The 20,609-nt window shown below is 37.2% G+C and overlaps 1 protein-coding gene across 3 annotated transcripts in view; it reads right to left on the reverse strand.

The window, feature by feature from the left end:
- Nucleotides 1–5,656: 5,656 nt before the first annotated feature.
- LOC127173523 (chemokine-like protein TAFA-1) overlaps nucleotides 5,657–20,609 on the reverse strand; it is a 181,348-nt gene continuing 166,395 nt past the window's right edge. Inside the window, exons 5-6 of one of the 3 annotated variants that reach the window (XR_007828777.1) lie at nucleotides 14,196–14,282; nucleotides 5,657–8,088 (exon numbers count right to left, since the gene is read on the reverse strand). Coding sequence is in view for 1 of the 3 variants with exons in the window: in XM_051123442.1 (XP_050979399.1) it covers nucleotides 8,071–8,088 (18 nt within the window). In the remaining 2 variants the exon portion in view is untranslated. Of the gene's footprint in view, nucleotides 8,089–11,211; nucleotides 13,123–14,195; nucleotides 14,283–20,609 lie in introns of those variants that run through there. The other 2 variants (XR_007828778.1, XM_051123442.1) reach the window with 2 other exon arrangements.

Raw genomic sequence — 20,609 nt, forward strand, 5'->3', positions numbered from 1 at the left:
GCCTTGGAAAGCTAAAGAAGCAGTGAAATTGATGATAAAATAAAACAATATAACAATTAAAATTCTGACAAAAAACAAGAAGTTTTGTCATAATAATATCAAATACTGACAGAAATATACCTTGTATACTGCAAAAATGTAAAAAAAAAAAAAAGTGAAAAAGTGATGTGAGGTGTAGTCAAGTATGGTGTCGCATACTTGAAATTTGTGATTTGTGGCTCTGAAAGATGATTCTTACTTAGAATTTTAAAAGTACAGTACAAATATTTTTAAATCAAGATACCTTTACTTCAGAAGCAACTGACTTAAGTGAGTTTATGAGTAAATGCATAAAATAAGAAAAAATATCTGCCAAAGGTGTAAGAAAAAACTTAATTCAAAGGGAAAACAAACTTGCACTAGCTCATGTGTGGTTAGTAAAAACTCAATCTCATTTTATTATTATTATTATTTTATTTTTTTTTTTTTTTTGAGAAAATGACCAATTGTGTTGCTATATAATACCCTCATTCCTCATTACTTTTCTTCAAGTAAATGTGTCTTGATTAAAGGGGTCATCGGATGGCCATTTTCCAGCTGATATTATTCCTTAGGGTCTTAATGAAAAGTCTATAACATACTTTGGTTAAAATTTCTCAGTGGTAGTGTAAAAAACAAAAATCAAAAATCAGCTCTGTAGAAATCAGCCCATTCTGTTGCACGTTCCTTTGAATGCAAATGAGCTCTCCCTATCCCTCTCTTCTGTGGAGTGACGAGCTGTGCTCTGTTTACTTCAGCCATGTTTAGCACGTTCAGCTTGCTAACTAGCATGTTATTGGGAAGGGCGATTGCAAAGAATCATAAAAAAACGCTTATAGTCATTTCTGCTGTAAGGGAAGCTGGATCACGAATGATTCGCATGAACATAGTGGGATATATGTAGTCGTCCCTTCACGAACAAACGTAATCTACTTCATCTTCAGCGGCTCAGATGTAAGGAGTAAATGACGACTACTGTGTTCATTATTACATCCAACAACAGAACACCTCAATTGCTTAGGAGCCATTCATGTCTACGTCCCTGCTCTGGCATCAAAACAATGGTGATCAGACTGTTATAGCTCATTCAGGGCACGTCTAAGGTGAGACGCCAGTGTCAATCAAACTATCGCGGGAGTGGCCTCTGTTGGTGTGACGTCACACAGACATGAAGCTGAGAATGGCTTGATTTAAAAAAGAGGAAATTATTATTACAGATTAATTAAAAACCACTGGGTGGGTTTTTTGTCATGATAGGGTAGATTTGTACACACACTGCCAACATACAATTATGTACAAATATGTAAAAGTGAATTTTGCATCCGATGACCCCTTTCAAAAATACTGAGTAAGTAAATAAATCCTTTTTCTTTTCACTTCTGAAAAATGCGTTAGAAAATGGAAGGCCTTTTAATATCCACTGCTCTAACTCAAAATAATCAACATTCGACACGAATACTTGTTCGAAATAAACTTGTCTGCAGTGGACAGCTACTAGCGGACGCTTTAACTGCAAGCTGACAGAGAGGTTCGTCTAACCATCTTCGATGTATGCTATACAATTTAAGTTCTCTCAGATGACATCTCACTGATCCTCTGTGAAACCTGTGGAAATATTACTCTGAGCTTAATAGGATGGTGGAAGGCTGAAATCTTGCGAGAGACGGCGACCGCAATTTTCTGTGTGTCCCACAAGGGACAGGACTTGTCATGTATAACACAGACCCACTCAAGAAGAAAATGATGGATTTCACAGTTTGGCTTGTCGCATGCCTTGTGCATTTCGACTTTAGTTTGTTTTGAGGGAACACAAGGGAGAAAGTAAACCGGATAGGAAATGTATTACCATGATCGTAGTCTCTGACAGTCTGGAACTTGTTAATCATTTGATGTTGAAGACTTACTACTTTTTAGGCTGATTGAGATGTCACAGCAGGATTGATTTTGGGGTTTCAGATGGAGCAACTTTTCTGTCATCATTTACTCACCCTCATCATTCCAAACCCATATTGTGAAGACTGTTTCAGGTGTTTTCAGTGGGGTCCAAAACAACACTTGACCCCATGTTCATTGTGTTGACAAAAAAATCTTCTGTATGAGTTTGGGACGTCAAAAGGGTGAGTAAATGATGATAGACTATTCATTTTTATGTGAACTATTCCTTTAATTCAATTATGCTTATTCCAAGCGTGACTATATTTGGAATGTATGCTGTTTACACTCCAATTTTACTTTTCAGAGCACTGTCAATAGCATTCATTATTGCAGTCATTGTAAACATGGCCTGTGATGTCGTGATGCAGAATAACCTTTCCATTCAAATAGTCATACAATGGGTGGTTATAAATAAATATGAGGTAACCAAGAGCAGAAGCCTCTTCTAAGAACTCGATTGAAGTTTCCTCAGCAAAATAAGAAAGAATTGGGCGGCGGTAAATGCATTCGGTTATCTATGCAAAGGCAGTTCTCGCTCTAAAAAGAAGCAGGGCTCTCTTCACAGCAAGACTCCAGTATTCTTACCCAGAAAAAGCAGATGCATGAAAGAGAATTGAGAGCTCTTCCTTAAGCATCCATCCCAAAGCACCTTTTACGACCCATCCACATTAAAACCCCAAATACACAACGAAAAAATCCCTTGATTCCCATTTACATAGTTTTTTCCCCACTGCCATATTCTCACCATTCTGTCTCAGCGGCGGCATATTTCTCGTGAAAGGTCTGCTGTTGGGGCCCTGGTTCCTATAACGCATTAAACGCACACTGAGGCTCTGAGCTGCTCTGTATCCTTTTAGATAGAAAAACAACAACAAAATGAGGGAACGCCTCATTGAAGAAGAGAAAACACAGCTTTTTGTTTGTAATTCCCTGCTTAGCATTCTGGGAAAACTGCTGTGAGATCGATGTAGCTGTCAATCTCGGGCCCTCTGTGACTTCGCTGATGGAAAAAATGACTTGAAACAAAACAGCAAGGAATTTTTTTTATTAAATGATTAATAATATGGTACTTGTTGAGGAGAGGAAGCAAACCTGAAGAAATATGGCAGTAGGGAAGATCTATTATACGAGTCAAATGGGAATTTTCTTGGTGTGGAGCTGAAAATCTGTATCCTAATTGAATATGTTAACAAAATTGGCAACGCTTACAAATGTAGTCTGCCATAGGGAATTATATAAATATAAGATCCAGTTATGTCTGTATATACAGAATGCAAATATTGCCCAAAGATGCACATCTTGCTGTAACATTAAATGTTTTCCTGTTTAAAAGGCTTCATAAGAACCAAGATTACACATACCTCAAAGTACCCCGTAATTGTCAAGAGCAAGCATTTGAATGCTGTCTGCAATTTTCTTTTTACTGTATTTTTATTGTATATATTCACAAATCAAACTGTAGAATTTCTGTGTAATGTTTCATGGTTTTGATTCAAGTTCTCAGTCATAATTGTGAAAATATGGGATACAATAGTGGAGGCCAGCTTCGCTCTTTGAGAAAACTTTGTAAGATATGATTATACAACAGCTAGTTCTGATTTTCCAATCTGATTTCACAGTCATTCAGTAGTGAGGACGTTTGGTGATTCTTTCTGCAGGTTAATTTGTTATTCCAGTATACGTGGCAACAACCAATTTGTTCAAAAACATTGATTCATTCAGGAACAAAACAACACTGAATTTAACTGTAAAAACTGTAAAAATGCTACAGTAAAAACCTGTTAAATGGTTAACGGTAAGCTCCCCTACTGTATACGAAGTTGCATTTAATTTCACGGTAGTATACCATTTTCAGAAGTGAAAAAGAACGTAAAATTTACAGTGAATTACAGTAAATTAATGTTTATTGCATTACTTCAGTTTCATGTGTGTTACCATGATGGTGTTTAGTGTTTGTATGAATGACACTGTGCAGCTTCTATATATGTTAATATTTAAAAGCTGCTTGTGATGGGCTTTGGTTCATCATGTGACTTTTTCATCACCACCTGCTTTTGGTGGCTATGAAGGTACAAAACAGATTTCAGTACTTCAATAGTTTGGTACAATAACATTATATCAGTTAATGAAATTACGATATTTAAAAGTAAATTTAAGATAAAACCGTAAAACTTAAAACGTTGCTACCGTATTTTTTAAGGTAAAATTCTGGCAACCACAGCTGCAGTTTACTGTAAATTTTACAGATTTTTTTTTTACAGTGAAGTTATTGGGCCTCATTCATAAAACATGAGCAGAACAAATTTTTGTGTAAATCATTTGTAAAGCCATTCTGACATAAACTTTTCTGATTCTCCAAAATGTTAGTTGGTACCAAAGAAATGTACACCTGCTCACTACAATGTGTAAATGGTGTGTAAAATATATATATATATATATATATATATTTTTTTTTATTATTTATTTTTTTTTTTAGCAAACTGTTGACATTAAATTTTGATGCACTGTCATAATAAATACAAGTGCATTTGCCCTTGTCCTCTTTTCTATTAATTAATTTTTTTATAGCTAAGTTAACTGTAAAACACAGCGCTCGTCACTGTCACTATTTAACTAGCCATAATAGAGGAGGGGCGGGACAAATATCAACCAACTATCCTACAACAATAGTCAATAGTACTTTTTTATATTTAGTAAAATTCTTAAAAATGAGATGCTAGTAATACGTTGCCACCATGGATATTCCAAATCATAGCAACTAAAGCATCTCAGCTGGAAAAACACTGTGCACCATTCTTTGGTCGTTGATTGAATATTTATTGTTATTAATATCCATCTTTTGGCATTTATGCAATATACTGGAGCCAAACCTAAGGAAGTAGACCAGATATTCCACTGCGTTCCTGGACATGCAATTTGAGTAGCTCTAATACATAGGCAGGGATTATTCTAATTGTGAATGAGCGTGCATTAACATACACGTTTAACGATCAAACGGAAGTTTACAAAGCGTTTGTGAACCCAGAGGAGAGATTTCAGCAAGGCCTGTTTTACTTGGAAATTACTCTGAATTTACTCATATATTTACGCAAGTTTCATGAATGAGGCCCATTGTATTCCTAAGTGAGTCACTGAATAATTCACTTACCCGTTTTGTTCAATTCAGAAATTAAATAAGCAACTGTTTAACAAGTGATTCATTGATTAATCATTCAATGATTAAAAACCCTGATTATTTCAGGAATGGAACAAACAACTGTGAGTGAGTCATTTAAGAAAACACTGATTAATTCAGGAAGGACACTACTGTGTGTTTCCTGGAAAAGTGTGACTGTTTGATTGTTTCATTTAACTATATTTGGTGGACCAAAATAGGCAAGTAATTGGCAATACTTTTTCTAAAATGTCTAAAATACTATGTGTAAATGTGACTCACCGTAGCTGAACTGAGAACTCCTAAGAATATCCTGTTTTCCCCAACTTTTCTTTTACTAAGAGACTGAAATATTTTTTGGAGATTTTACAAAGAAATCTGTTTAAAGCATCATTGTTCCCCATATCCAGAGATGACAAAAAATGTCAACAACGTGTGTAATTGGATAGATGAGTTAAAAATATTAATCAACAGAGAACAGCATTACTGAGAGAGACATAAAGGTAGACACAGTTTATAGAAAACCATTTTAATATTGATTTGCTTTTGATAAGGCTGCATGTTTATCTACCAAAGCTACTGTAGTTGCATGTCTACTGATGCCAGTAAAGAGAAATGAAGCCCACCTTTTCGCCAACCACTTGAAACTAGATTGACACAGAAAACTAAAAGCATGTTTAATGTGACATTCTGAATAGTCATTCCCTCATAATTCATGTGGACGTATGGTAATATTACTTACTCTCATATCGTTCCAAACTTTTAAGACCTTCGTTCATCTTCGGAACACAAATTAAAATATTTTTGATGAAATCTGACAGCTTTCTGACCCTGCATAGACGACAACGCAACTGACACATTCAAGGCCCACATCAAAGACTGACACAGACAAGAAGAATTGTTGAATAAAGTTGTTATTTTTCTTTTCTTTCTTTGAGTTGAACCGCTGATGTCACATGGACTATTTTAACAATGTCCTTACTACCTCTCTGGGCCTTGAACGTGTCAGTTGTGTTGCTGTCTATGCAGCGACAGAAAGCTCTTGGATTTAATCAAAAATATCTTAATTTGTGTTCTGAAGATAAACGGTCTTACGGGTTTGGAACGATATGAGGCATGAGTAATCAATGACGGAAGTTTTATTTTTGGGTGAACTATACCTTTAAGCTGGCAAACATTATAAACACATTATATCTCTTGAAAATGACATCTCATCTTCCCCGAAGACCCTACCAAACTAGGGCTTCATTTTTCTGAACTGATTTAGATTTCTGTCCAGTGACACAGATCCAGTGTTTGGTTATCACGGTTATCACCTTTGACAAAATGAATATCTTCTATTGTCTTGTATTTATGAAACCTACACAAGCATAATGAAGCCTATCTATTCTCAGAACAGCATAGAACAAACTGAATCATGGACTGAAGCATTCCAATAGGTGACTGTGGCCAATAGACTGATATCTTTGGGAAATTCACTAAGAATGAGTTGCGCCTGCCGACAAAGGCAATTAATTACATTGTGTGCTGTATTTAAGTGCCAGATTCAGAATTATGCAAATCAGATAACAGAACAAAAGCGACCACAAATCTGTGCATGGCACAATTCCCAAACTCACTGGTTGCTTCTGTGCTCTATAGTAGGTTGTGGAGGATACAGTGGACACGCTACTATAATTTGATGTGCTTTAATGGGACCTTACAGCACCAAGTGTGGTCAACTACTATGCACATCTGTTCTTCCCCATTATTTGCCCATTACGTGTTGAATTACTGTTGCTATGATCAGTAGAAAATGTACATAAAGTCATTTACCATCTGATTTCCGCCAGCGGTAGTAGCACTAGAGTAGCAGTAGAGTTTTGTGAATAAGCTGGAATTTATAATAAGCCTAATTTACATGGAAACTTAGATGAATGACTTTGATACTAATAGCTCAGGGCTATTTTAGCGCTAAACGTTGCAAAATAGTGCAAGAGTGTTGCAACTGTTTAGTGAATTTTCCTTAGTTTTTTCATCATGGACCCAATAGAACAAATTCTAATTCAAGCAAAAAATGCCGGATTTCCATTACATCTAGAGAATATATATTTATATATTTCCACAGACAGCCTTAAATTAGGGATTAATTGTACTTCTTGTTCAAGGAGCCAAAACCCATGAATACAGTCTTAATTCAAACCCACTGAACAGGTTTAGGGCATGATAGATCGTCATATGATGTCTTTTAATATGTATCTATATGTATATATACAGAAATATATACAGTTACTTCAATACAAAGCTCCCACAAAATACATTGAGCATGCCGACAAATAAAAAGATATCTGGCCCAAGTACGTGTAGACAGTGAGGTGACCTTTGACCTGGGGGTATTCCCAAACAGACAGCGTGTGGACACTAGCGGTAAACTCAGAAGTGGAGGGAAATAGCAGGGCTTCACAAGCTCCTAGTCTGTTACCAAAGCCAGCGTGAACGCGGAACGACAAAATGATGGAGGGATGGAAAAAAATCTCCTATTGATTTCCACCTCATTTTCACAGGCCAGTGCTTATCCATCATGATCCTTCATACAGTCATTCACAGCTTATATCAGGATTGTCCAGTTTACCTAGGGAGGTAAAGTCTTCAAATATAATTTAAAATCCAGTAAACGGCTCCCCTAAGCTGTATGAGTTTAGAACCAGAGGAAGGTGGTCAGGAGAAACGCAGAAAATTGAGAGAATCGGACACGGTCGAGTCCGCAGCGTTGGGCTCATTGATCAAAAACACAGATTAGCCTGTTTTATTTCTGTTAAGTCATATTCCTTGGCACCAAATGAGCAAATCTCGCCTTTATCCCCAAGAATGTCCTTCTTTATTGTTCAACCACAGGTAATCCAGTCAAACACCCCTTTGAATGAATGGTTTCGTCCATTCTGACAGAAAGAATCCACATTCACTGCCTGTGAAGGAGCTCTTTGTTAGGTCCGGGGATGAATCTGAAAACAGACAAAAAGGGAGAGAAAACACACACGCAGGCTTAGAACAAAGGTGAAATGCTTAGAATCTGAAATTTTCAAATCAGCAACCGAGGAGCTATTGTTTGTGTATAGATGAGTGTAATTTGTCTGCTGTAACACATCGATACTGGTAATGAACCGATTGGCACGGTGTGTGTGAATGTGTATGTGTTCAGTTGCCCATCTGCCATCTCACATCTCTGTATGTTCCTTATTTACACTGCACAGTGAAAAGACCTCAGTAGCATTGCCAAGAGGGAAATAAGATTCTTTTCTTCCTCTCTGTTTCTCTATCCCTCGTTTTCTCTCTCGTTGTGACTTCAGGGACCCCTATTTAGTCTGTCTGGTGAGTGTGTCTTGCTCTCAATGCGACATTGTGCTTCACTCAGACCGTTATTAACGATCTGTCTTCTCCCTCCTCAGACTGGAGGAAATGCACGATAACAGCCACAGTCAGTAACGATTAGCCAATTTTATGTCAGCGCAAATCGTCTTTTGATGTGCTTCCAGAAAGCTTGTCGCCGAACGAACATGTAGCAGTCCTCACACAATGAATGTTTAATATCAATCTCAAATACGCCACATATATTATGACACCACTGCTGAGTTATCATGTCATCCATCGAACTATTCCCATATATATCTTCTAACTGTCTGTGTTTCTGACAATCTCTCTGTCTAGATCAGGGGTAGGCAAGTTCGGTCCTAGAGAGCCACTCTTCACTGTTCCTGCCTATAGCCTTAGTAATTCTGAAGACATTTAATTAGCTTGTTCAAGTATATTTGATTAGGGTTGGAACTAAAATCTGCAGGACAGCAGCTCTCTAGAACTAAACTTGCATACCTCTGGTCTAGATAAATAGATAGATAGACAGATAGATAGAGAGATAGATACATCTATCTAGATGAATCGTTAGTAAGAGAGAGAACAATAGATAGAACAATAGAATGATAATGATAGATAGATAGATAGATAGATAGATAGAATGACAGAATGAAATATAGATAGATAAATAGACAGATTTATCTATCTAGATGAATCTTTAGGTAGAGAGAAAATGATAGAACGATAGATAGAACAATAGATAAATAGATCTAGCTGAATCTTTAGGTAGAGTTAGAACGATAGAATGATAGAACAATAGAATGATAGAATGATAGATAGAATGAAAGAATAGATAGATAGATCCATCTACCTAGATGAATCTTTAGGTAGAGTTAGAACGATAGAACGATAGATAGAACGATAGATTGAACGATAGATAGAGTTAGAATGATAGAATGATAGAACGATAAAACGATAGATTGATAGATAGAATGAAAGAATAGATAGATGAATCTTTAGGTAGAGTTAGGTAGAGAGAACGATAGAAGGACAAAACGATAAAACAATATACAGATACAGATGAACAGATAGATGGATAGATACATCTACTTAGATGAATCTTCAGGTAGAGTTAGAACGATAGAACATTCTATGATAGAATGACAGAACGACAGAACGATAAATAGATAGATAGATAGATAGACAGACAGACAGACAGACAGACAGACAGACAGACAGATAGAACAATAAAACGATAGATAGACAGATAGATAGATACATAGATAGATAGAATGACAGAATGAAAAATAGATAGATAGACAGACAGACAGATGAACAGATAGATAGATAGATAGACAGATCGACCTACCTAGATGAATCTTTAGGTAGAGTTAGATTGATAGACAGATAGAAGGATACAACGATAGATGGATAGACAGACAGACAGACAGATGAACAGATAGACAGATACATGATACATAGATAGATAGATAGATAGATAGATAGATAGGCAGATCTATCAGTCCATCCATCAATCTGGATGAAATCTTAAATAGAGAGAGAATGGTAGACAGAGATGATAGATAGATAGATAGATAGATAGATAGATAGATAGATCTCTATCTCTCTGTCTGTCAGTCTGTCTGTCCGTTCATCTCTCTGTCTACAGAAGTACTTTACTGGCGTGATTGTTACACATTTGGTATTTCCAAAATCGTCCAATCATCCATCCATCAATCAGTCCATCCCACTCAGAGCTAGGTGGCGTTTTTATCATGAAGTTGTGATGTCAGTAGTGCAATGAAGCTAATTAAATGCTCAAGCCTGTGGCTTCGCCCTCAGCGCATAAAGCATATGCTGACATTTTTCCATCTAGATGTGAAGGAAGGCAGCCAGGTGTGAGTTACAGATTGAGAGAGAGACATAGACAGAGACAGAGAGAGTGACTGGGGACAGAAATTAGAAGCACCCCTTGGGGCCCCCTATAACCCAACAGACAGACAGCTATCATGCGGCAGTGTTACGCTCCACGTGCTCCCATCATCCCGGGCAAGGCACGGCAGAGGAGGAGTAACTGTCCATCATAACGGATCCCCTCTGGAAAGGGACCAGTTCATGCCAATCAAAAGAGGTTAGCTAGCCAATGACAACCTAACACGGCAGCCTGGCTAACATCAGTTATATCCAGCACTTCTGTGGCACTGCACCAATACTAACATGAGACAAAGGCAAAACAGCTGCTTCTTTGACAAAGGATGCAAAAATCTCTTTGTGTAAAATAAGCCGATTTGCTGGACTTAAATGCTTATTTTATGTACATGCAAACGTTAGCTGACAGCTCTTTGTCCTAAGCTGAACGTTCCTTGTCTTTCTTCTCCAAATAAGAGCTTTTGCATGCTGTGCAACTTCCAAACCCCACATATTACACAAGAAGCAGTATGGTGACCCTGATGCAATTTGTCTTCAGCTGTCTGCTAGTATGTATGGCTCTCTCTCTTTCTCCCAGTGTGGTTTTTTATATTAGACTCTATGCAAATGTTGCCATATTTCCTCCATCTCTGCTCAGGTGTCCTCTACTGTCTGCTAGCGCTTTCACTGATTGGCTGGATCCAGGGTTAAAAGCACATCCCAAAGATGTTTGTTGTACACCATTTGCATTTTAATTCTCAAATGATATCTCAATCTTGTTGTGCATGCTCCATGCGCTAAAAATGTAATCTGGTTTAGGTTATGCAGCTGTTGAATGTGACTTTTAAATGAGGATAGCATACAGCAAGACTCCAGACAGCATGAATGTGTTAGAATTAATTTAATGTGACATTGACAGCTGAAAGAGATACAGATACAGTCAAAGCTGTGGGTTCAACAGGACTCTTGGGACACACTGACTTAATCATCATGTGATTTAATCTTAAACCATCACTTGGCAGATTGCTTTCGCTCTGAAAATCCACACAGATGGGATTCTTTAAACAGTACAGGTATCTTGTGGAAAAAGCCTCCTTTTAAAAACATGTGTTTCAAAGACATACTTAAGGAAATAGAAAGGAAACAGCAAGCCATTATTATATTTTCTGAGAACTAGACATGCTGTTTCCTTGTAAAAGTATTTGTGGAACATGCAGAATAAACCCAGTTGAGTGGACTAATTGGTTGGATTCAAGTACTCATACTCCTCATCCCAATGTCTCATTAAAGTGTAGTTCTAGTACAAGTACATTGTACATGTACTTAAAGATTGAAATGTACAATAATAACATTGACAGCATTCAAATTGTATGTAGTTCACATATAGACAACCTTAGAGATGTACAAAACTGTTTATATTGAACTAATAAAACTATTAGGTTGTTTTTATTGTATTTTACTCACAAGATTCACCTGCTTTGCAATTTCATTTAAAAAATGCACCATAAAATAATAATACATGTAATCCATTCTATTCACACGTTACATTTCAGGTCACCATAAACCATATGATAGATTCGTGTGAAAAAAGACCACAATTTAAAGGGATAGTCCACCCAAAAATTCAGAAATTCTGTCAATATTTACTCACCCTCATGTCATTCCAAACTGTTAGACCTTCATTCATCTTTGGAACACAAATTAAGATATTTATGATTAAATTCGAGAGCTTTCTGACCCTGCATAGACAGCAATGCAACTGACACAGTCAAGGGCCATAAAGGTAGTACGGACTTTGATTAAATATCCATGTGACATCAGTGGTTCAATCTTAATATTATGAAGTTACTAGAATATTTTTTGTGCACCAAGAAGACAAAAATAACTACTTTATTCAATAATTTCTTCTCTTCCGTGTCAGTCTTCCATGCTCGTTCAGGAGTACCACAAAGAAATTGTTGAATGAAGTCGTTATTTTTTGTTTTCTTTGCGCACAAAAAGAATTCTAGTAGCTTCATAAAATTACGGTTGAACCATTTATGTCACATTATTTTATCGATGTCCTTAATTCCTTTCTGGGTCATGAACGTGGTTGTTGTGATTCTGTCTATGCAGGGTCAGAAAGCTCTCGGATTTAATCAAAAATATCTTAACTTGTGATCCGAAGATGAACGAAAGTCTTACAGGTTTGGAAAGACATGAAGGTGAGTAATTAATGACAGTTTTTTTTTTTTTTTTTGTGGGGTTAGGTGCTCAAAAATGTCTATAGTTGTAAAATGTAACTATAAAGGAATGATATATTACTAAATATATTTTAGATGCTGTCAAAATGTCCATATTGTACACTTCACCATCTACCCAAATGTATGTATGGATACCCATGAATACTAATAAGACCTGGTTGCTTATCCACCAAAATTGTTCTGGCCTCTGACGTTCGAGACCAGCTGGATTTAGAGGCCAGTCCTGAGGTGATTCATCCAGCTTGGAGAAAATGGCTCACAGCTGTACAATAGCTACAGGTTGAGTCCATCTCTCCTCTCAAACGAGGCAGATGAGGTTACATAAACTGGGGGAAGATGTAAACCTCGTCTTCGTATTTACGCATCGATTTTGGTTGTATTTTAGGGAACTGAATGATATAGCCATTAGGAAGAGGTAAAAGTAGGTCTATGCAGGGCGAGGGTGAGGGTGAGGGCGTCTCTCAGCCTCTCTCACTGTGTGCCTTCCTCAAAAGAGGCCTGCCTTGTCTGGAGCTACAGGCAAGGAGGGGTCCCTCTCTGTAAGACATAAAGAAAAAAAGAGAAAAAAGGGTGTCAGGCACACGCTTTGGCTTTTTTCTTACTCACATGCCAATTTGAAAAAACGCAAATGGACGCCACACCAGCGTTCGTGAGTAGACAAGCTTGTGTGTGTGTAAGCGTGAGTGCTTAAACCCTAGTTTTCAGAGCAAAAAAAAATGCTGCAAGTGATGGTTTCCTTTTTGTTTGCTCTGATCGTAGTGGCTAGATTGCCTCGAAAGGACCGGGAGGGAATGTTGGGTTGGGATGGGGAATGAAGGTGACCGAGCCAGCAACGGTCAAAGGTGTTTATAGAAAGCCAGCGCTGGACACAAGCAGATACCAACTCTCCAGTGGGGCGGATCAGACACTCCGGGCTAGGAGGTCTCTCATATTACTCAAACAGGACTGCACACGTACACACACATGCACAAATACACCCTGCACACCTCAAAGCAAATGGGACAACGTCCGGGAACCCACAAACAAACATGGTAATCAAATTCTCACCGTGACTGGGAGCTTACAAAACAGGAGACAATGAAAGCAAACGACGAGGCAAAATACTGATTTCAGCATCATGCACTTATTACCGAGTACACGGTCACGCTCGAGCCCTTTTCGCTGTGTGTGTGTTTGCACGCTCATTAATTTGAGCCTGTCCCTGGATGTGTGTGACTGCGTGTTTGCATGCACGCAATTATGCTGCATTAGTACAATGGCACAGTATGTTTTGGAGTGTGTGACTGCACACGACAAAGACAGTTCGCTCGTGCATCTGTTACTTCATCGGTTTGTATTCGGTAATTACCGCGCCGACTGCCACGTTCACATTTTTCATTATGCTCATGTGTGCGCACGCTTATAAATTACGCTGACGGTAGAATAGACACTGGAGGAGGAATATATTTGTGGCTTTTTAATCATCCACAGCATATAAACACGCTCACAAACACAAACACTGACTCAGCATTAATTATGTTTGGGACTGTAATGATGTTGATGAGCAGTGATTAAAATGTGCAAGCCTAATCATATGGCTCAAGATGTTTCAAAAAAATGGAAATGCCAACCTTGATGAGGAGAAGAACGCCGCTGAGCTTCTGGCGAGCCAGCTTCGGTGGCCCTCAGAGCTAAAAAGTCGAATATGGCTGGGTGTTCTGGGAAGGAAGATATGAGGGGAAAAAAAGGAAGTTTAACATCAGGAGCAGGTTTATTTTTCCTGTTTACCTGGAATCTAATTTTTACCTATGGATAAATATGGTTGTTTCTTTACAGTTAAAGAAATGCCAATTGTGTGATTAAGTACTCACCTTCATGTCACCCCAAACCAATGTTTAATTTTTAAATAGCACTCAAATGTAGAAATCTTTGTAGTCTTTATTTAATCAAACATACTGTGTTTGAGCATTATAATGTAATTAAAAAATAAAAGATTGCTAATAAAAGTTCTTGCTAAGAATTTTTAATTACAAAAATAAAGTAATTGGACACAAAACTCTGCATTGCAAATAAACATTCTATGCCGTTCGCACATGTTTCATTGCACACCCATATATTTTGCTCTCTGTTCTCTGTTCATTTTTTGTAGGTGTAAAATCTTTGCTTGTATCACGATTTTTTCTGAATTCTGTAATTTTTTAAATTATTTTACAGTATAATCTAGGGCTGCCCCCTAATAGTCAACTAACTGTTAGTTGACGAGAAGATGCTTGTTCGACCAAAATTTTATGAGTCACCACAGGAAGTGACAGATCATTGTGGCTTTTCATCTGAAAGGTGCATGTAGTAGCAACTTTACATGGCAGCTCAATCTAATGTTAACCTAGGAAAATGTGCGCCATTGAAGTGTCTGTGTGGAGTGTGGAAGCTAAATAGTAGCGCGCCCAATGCATGACAGGTGGAGGCGCTGGTGCACTCACTTGCCCTTAAAATACTCCGTCATTTTTTGTCATACAGATAAGGGTAACATATCTTTTGAATCTGTAAAGACTCTATTTGTGTGTACTCAGAATAACAATGAAACATTACGCTTTTGTAAAATAATGAAAGCAAACAGGATGTGCTTTCTGCTGTTTCTGTCTCTGTGAACTTGAGTGCGAAACTTCAAAACTTTGTGTACAGACTACTTGCCTTACAGAGATTAAAAATATATATCTATAGAGTGTGAAATATCTACTTTTAACTGAACCAATTCAAATAGAAAACAGATATTCTCAGATTATGTAATCCGTATGAAACATGCATGAAGAAGAAAATAAAACTCCTGCGGAGATGAAGAGTCAGTGTTGCCGACTTCATCTCTTAAGCCGAAAACAAAGAAAGCACTAGTTTAGCAATAAATTATTAAAACGTTAATGCAGCCTTCTTGCGGTTTTTCCCTGACACATTTATGATCATTACTTCTGCTGGTGCACTGTGGCAAGCTTTATGTGTGCACTTAAGCGCTTATTGGGCTATGTAGGGAATTAAAGGCTCATTAATATGATTTATATGATTTATTAATAAACGTGTGACTAATAGTTGACTAATGCTTAAAATGAACGACTACTAGTCGACCAGAAAAATCTTTAGTCGAGGGCAGCCCTTGTATAATCATGGCCATAACCAGGGTTTGAAAATTAGTGATGACTGGTCTGGGATTAAGAATTGAGCAACCTGATCTCATGACAAAAACCTGTGGGAACTTTTTGCAAGACTCCAAATACGTACCAATAAGTTCATATCACTGCAGTTTCCAACAGAAATGAACACTTGAGGTGATAAAACAGTGAGCACGTAATCATTTTCATACACATTTATGATTACAGCTCCATATGTTTCGCTTTCCGGATGCAAGACACTTGCTCGGTATCTCTTAGGATTTAGGATGCGGAATCCTTGGGAACGAATCCCGAGAAAAACATGACTTACGATGAAAGAGCTGAAAGATGAGAGATTGTGTTTTTACATCACATTAGCTTTTGTTAATAATATCAGGTAGGTTTAGGTCAGTGGCGATTTCTTTAAGACTGCAAGGGAAGCTCAGCTTCCCCTATAATGTCACAAAATTAATAGTCAAATTATGTACTATTGTACTAACATTTTATTGACTAAAAATGCGTTAGAAAACTCAAAGACGAGTTCGTTCAGAATCAGTTAGATATAGCAGGTCGGCTGACTTGATTTTCTTCTCATACATTCCCGTAGCATCACAGTGCATTTCCCCGTTGAAGCCCAGCGTCCATTGACTTCAATGCGGCTGCTTTGAACGTTTTTCAGTGCTTTGAAACTAGACGGTCATTGGATAAACGCTGCGATTATGTCCCGCCCACGGACGCTCAGCGTCTCTGGGGGGTGAATGAGGAGCAAATGAGGAGTGGGCTGGCCTGGACTCCGAGCTTCTGCGTGATGATTGGAGGGTCTGTCGAAAGATTGCATCTCCTTTTGACTGACAGCGATTTTGTACTATAAGGAATCGCTGAAGCTATTCGCGCTCAGTCCCATCGCGGATTTCTCAAGTTCAGTCGAAATAAAAACTGCTGCAACCTATTTCTTTATATTTGCTTGGCGAAATTGCTTGATTTTCATCATACATTTCACACAATTATACACCACATTCCTTGTTTCACTTTTACAGAGTTTAATATTTTTTTTAGATCGTTCATTCATTCATTCATGTTAATATTTAATGTAGTAATCAATATATATATATAGATTACTACATTAAATATTAACATGGAGGATGACTATAAATTAATATAAATATAAATATATATATATATATATATATATATATATATATAAATAGTAATCTTGAAAAATTTTAACATAACATAATGAAACCTTATATTTCTATTAAAATACTTTATAAATAAATAAATAAATAAATAAATAAATCTCCATAATAACCTTATTTAAATTGCAAAATATTTATACTATATAGTAGCATCTGACTAAAAGAAAAAATGCATCATATTTTGCATAATAAAACTAAAGCTTTTTTTTACGATTGTTTGCATTGTGACTTACTTATGACAATAAGGCACATTCTTGTGAATAAATAAATAGACAATTTTATGATGTAGGCCGAAAATGAGCTTCCCCTATTTGACAGACCAGTAGCCGCCACTGGTTTAGGTGTAGTGCAGATGGCACATTATTTTAAAATGCCACAGAGCATTAGAGTTATAGCGCCACTCAACAGACATTTCAAGTCAAATCTGCGGTGACATACAATACCAACGTCACATAAAACGTACCGTGTGTACGTTCATCTGTTCCAGGGAAATAAAACCAACTATTTTAGTGCCACTCAGTGGACATTTTACATTGAATATGTCACGAAACATACATGGCGTACAAAATATACATTTTCGTCATGAGATGAGGTTATTTCATTCTGTAATCTACTTTTTCTACAGATCTGTATACTAATGTTAAATGCTAGTGTTTTTGATAGCGCTAATAACTTATCCCTGAGCTTTTTTTGATTACTGTCAGTTTAAGTCTGGGCAATGCAGTGTTGCCAGAAATTGCTATGACAACTATGAAACTATTGCTAAAGAATTTCCCACTTTAGCAATCTTTTTCAGCTGTCTATAATTGTGAAATTAAAGGGGTCATATGATGTGATTTCATGTTTTCCTTTGTATTTAGAGTGTTACAAACTTTTTGTGCATATATAGGATCTGTTAAGTTGCAAAAATTAAAGTCTCAAACCCAAAGAGATATTCTTTATAAAAGTTAAGACTTCCTAAAACGGCTCATTCAAACATGCCCCCATGTTTACGTCATGGTGTGGGAAGATTTGCAGAACACCACCCAAATGTATACGCAAAGAAAGAAGGTGTAAATTTTATTCTCGCCATAGTATTGTTGCAGCCTCCACCATGTCGCAGAGATGCTGTGTGAAACTACCTTCCAAATGAATACACAACTAGAAATCAGTGGTTAATCTGTGGTTAAAGGAGAAGTCCACTTCCAAAACAAAGATTCACATATAATGTAGTCACCCCCTTGTCTTCCAAGATGTTCATGTCTTTCTTTCTTCAGTCGTAAAGAAATTATGTTTTTGAGGAAAACATTTCAGCATTTTTCTCCATATAATGCTGCCAGAATACACAGAAATCAGGCAGAGTAAGACAAAATGAGCATTTGAGATTAAAAAGTATTTAAATTGTATTTTTTAATGCAAATAACCATTATGCTAGATAAGACCCTTCTTCCTCGGCTGGGGTCGTTTACAACTGCATTTGGGATCGTTTGAAGCCGCATTTAAACTGCATTTTGGAAGTTCAAAATGGGCACCATATCAGTCCATTATATGGAGAAAAATGCTGAAATGTTTTCCTCACAAAAACATAATTTCTTTACGACTGAAGAAAGACATGAACATCTTGGATGACAAGGGGGTGAGTGCATTAAATGTGAATCTTTGTTTTGGAAGTGGACTTCTCCTTTAAGAACAACGCAAATATTCGAGCCTGTGCAGTGCATTTTATGGATGACTGTTTCCTGAACCTGGGAAAGTAGCCTACAGTGCTGGCTATGCACATTATAAAGTGGGGCAATTCCAACGCAAGGACTAGGACAGTCTGGTGCTTCTGACTCACAGCCTGTCAGTACGTTTTCATATGTGAATAATTTTCTACACGTAAAAAGACATTATGAGTCATTATAATCAGTAATTATATCCTCACTTAATGTAACAAATGTCGCATTTATAATGGGTTTATTGTTTTTGTCTTGTCGTGTCAGGACACGCCATCACAACATGGTATTCGGCCAATCACAATGGCCGAATAGCTGGCTAATCAGAGCACACCTCACTTTTCAGATCGATGAGGTTTGTAAAAAAATCAATGTGTTTCAGAAAGGCGGGGCAGAGAGGAGCAACAATAATGTACAGTATGTGGAAAATGTGTTTTTTAAACCTCAAACCACGTAAACACTTTGCATTACACCAAATACACAAAATAATCTCCTTTTTGGCAACACCATATGACCCCTTTAAGTGGAAAAGACAAGTCAAAAGATGCTTATAATAGCTTAATCTGGCAACACAGCGGAGGCTGCGCCCACACCTGCGCCCGCACTCACAACTCTCTCAAGCTTCATTCACTCCGCCGACATCTCGCCAGCATCTTGATTTTCATACCACTGAGACTGAACATTTTTGCAAAACTGTCTAAACTGAATTATGCATGCAGACACTCATATGAGGAGTTTTAAACAACAAATTAGTCATTCAGAAAATAAATTTGAGTTTTGAACATGAAAAATTTACAGAGGTCCGGACCTTGGTGACCTCATAGCTGGCTACGGCCATGAATATAATTAGTTTTGCTCTCAAACAGTATATTTGATTGAATATAAAAGACACAAAAGTAACTCCATACAAACCTACTGCCAAACAATGACAAAAACAATAGAACAAAAAAATTTGTCGTTGATATGATTTGTATGGTCTATTCCATATAATACTGTAGCTTTTGTGAGGTAAAGACTGAATGTTTAGAAAGTATTAACTACCAAAGCTTTCATCTTCCCACATACAAATTCCAAAATGGTGCATTAGATGCTTTGGCATTTGTTCTTGTGTGTGCTGTAACCAAACATGGCATTTCATTTCTGAATTTTAACACAAATGAAAGCAAACTTGGGCTAGACGTGAGCTTTGGGGCAGGATTATCAGGGAATATTGAGTTTTGAATTATGAATAATCAGTAAATACGATCTGATTACCTGTTCCTCTAGCAGATAATAGCACGTTATGGTGCTTTTCTGATGTTTTGGAGCTTGAAAGTTTCTAGTCCTGCCATTGCTTTAAGGAAAGAGCTGAGTTTAAAACACAACATATGGGTTTGGAAAGACATGAGTGTGTGTAAATAGCAACAAAATTTTCATTTTTGTTTAAACTTTCCTTTAGCTTGACACAAGTGGGCACATTATTTTAATAAGCCTTTTTAAAGACAATTTTACGCTAGATGCTTTCTCTGGTTCATTAGGTTAGTATGCATGGTCTTACCTTGGAAATCTCGAAAATCATCCAGCCACCAACGGATAAGCAGGGCTTGGGATAGTTTAAACACGTGCAGATGCCAAGAAGGGACCAAACCCCCTGTAACACTATCTACTTGTGTTCACTGTCACATGACTCTCACAGATCCGCTCTACTGAATCAGCGTATGGGAATACTGATCTGCTCATCAAGTTTTAATACTGTGTCATGCGTACTTCCTGTCGGAGTTGTGATGTTTAGTTTATTTTTGTCTGACTTGTGTCTTGATGTCCTGAACTTATTTAGTTTCTTATTTCTGAAGTTGAACTCAGCACAGCATCATTTATAATGCCGCATTAGAACTAAATGAAAAGATGTGTTCTCTGAACACGAGCTACTGCCACATCATATCATGAGGAATAAACAGGTTAGTGAGGTGCACGGTTACATATGTCCCTTGGTCTTATAAAGCAATCTCTTTCTTAACTGGCAAAGCTTCTGTTTT

The sequence above is a fragment of the Labeo rohita genome, chromosome 11 (genome assembly GCF_022985175.1).
Source record: "Labeo rohita strain BAU-BD-2019 chromosome 11, IGBB_LRoh.1.0, whole genome shotgun sequence".
Lineage (NCBI taxonomy): Eukaryota > Metazoa > Chordata > Actinopteri > Cypriniformes > Cyprinidae > Labeo > Labeo rohita.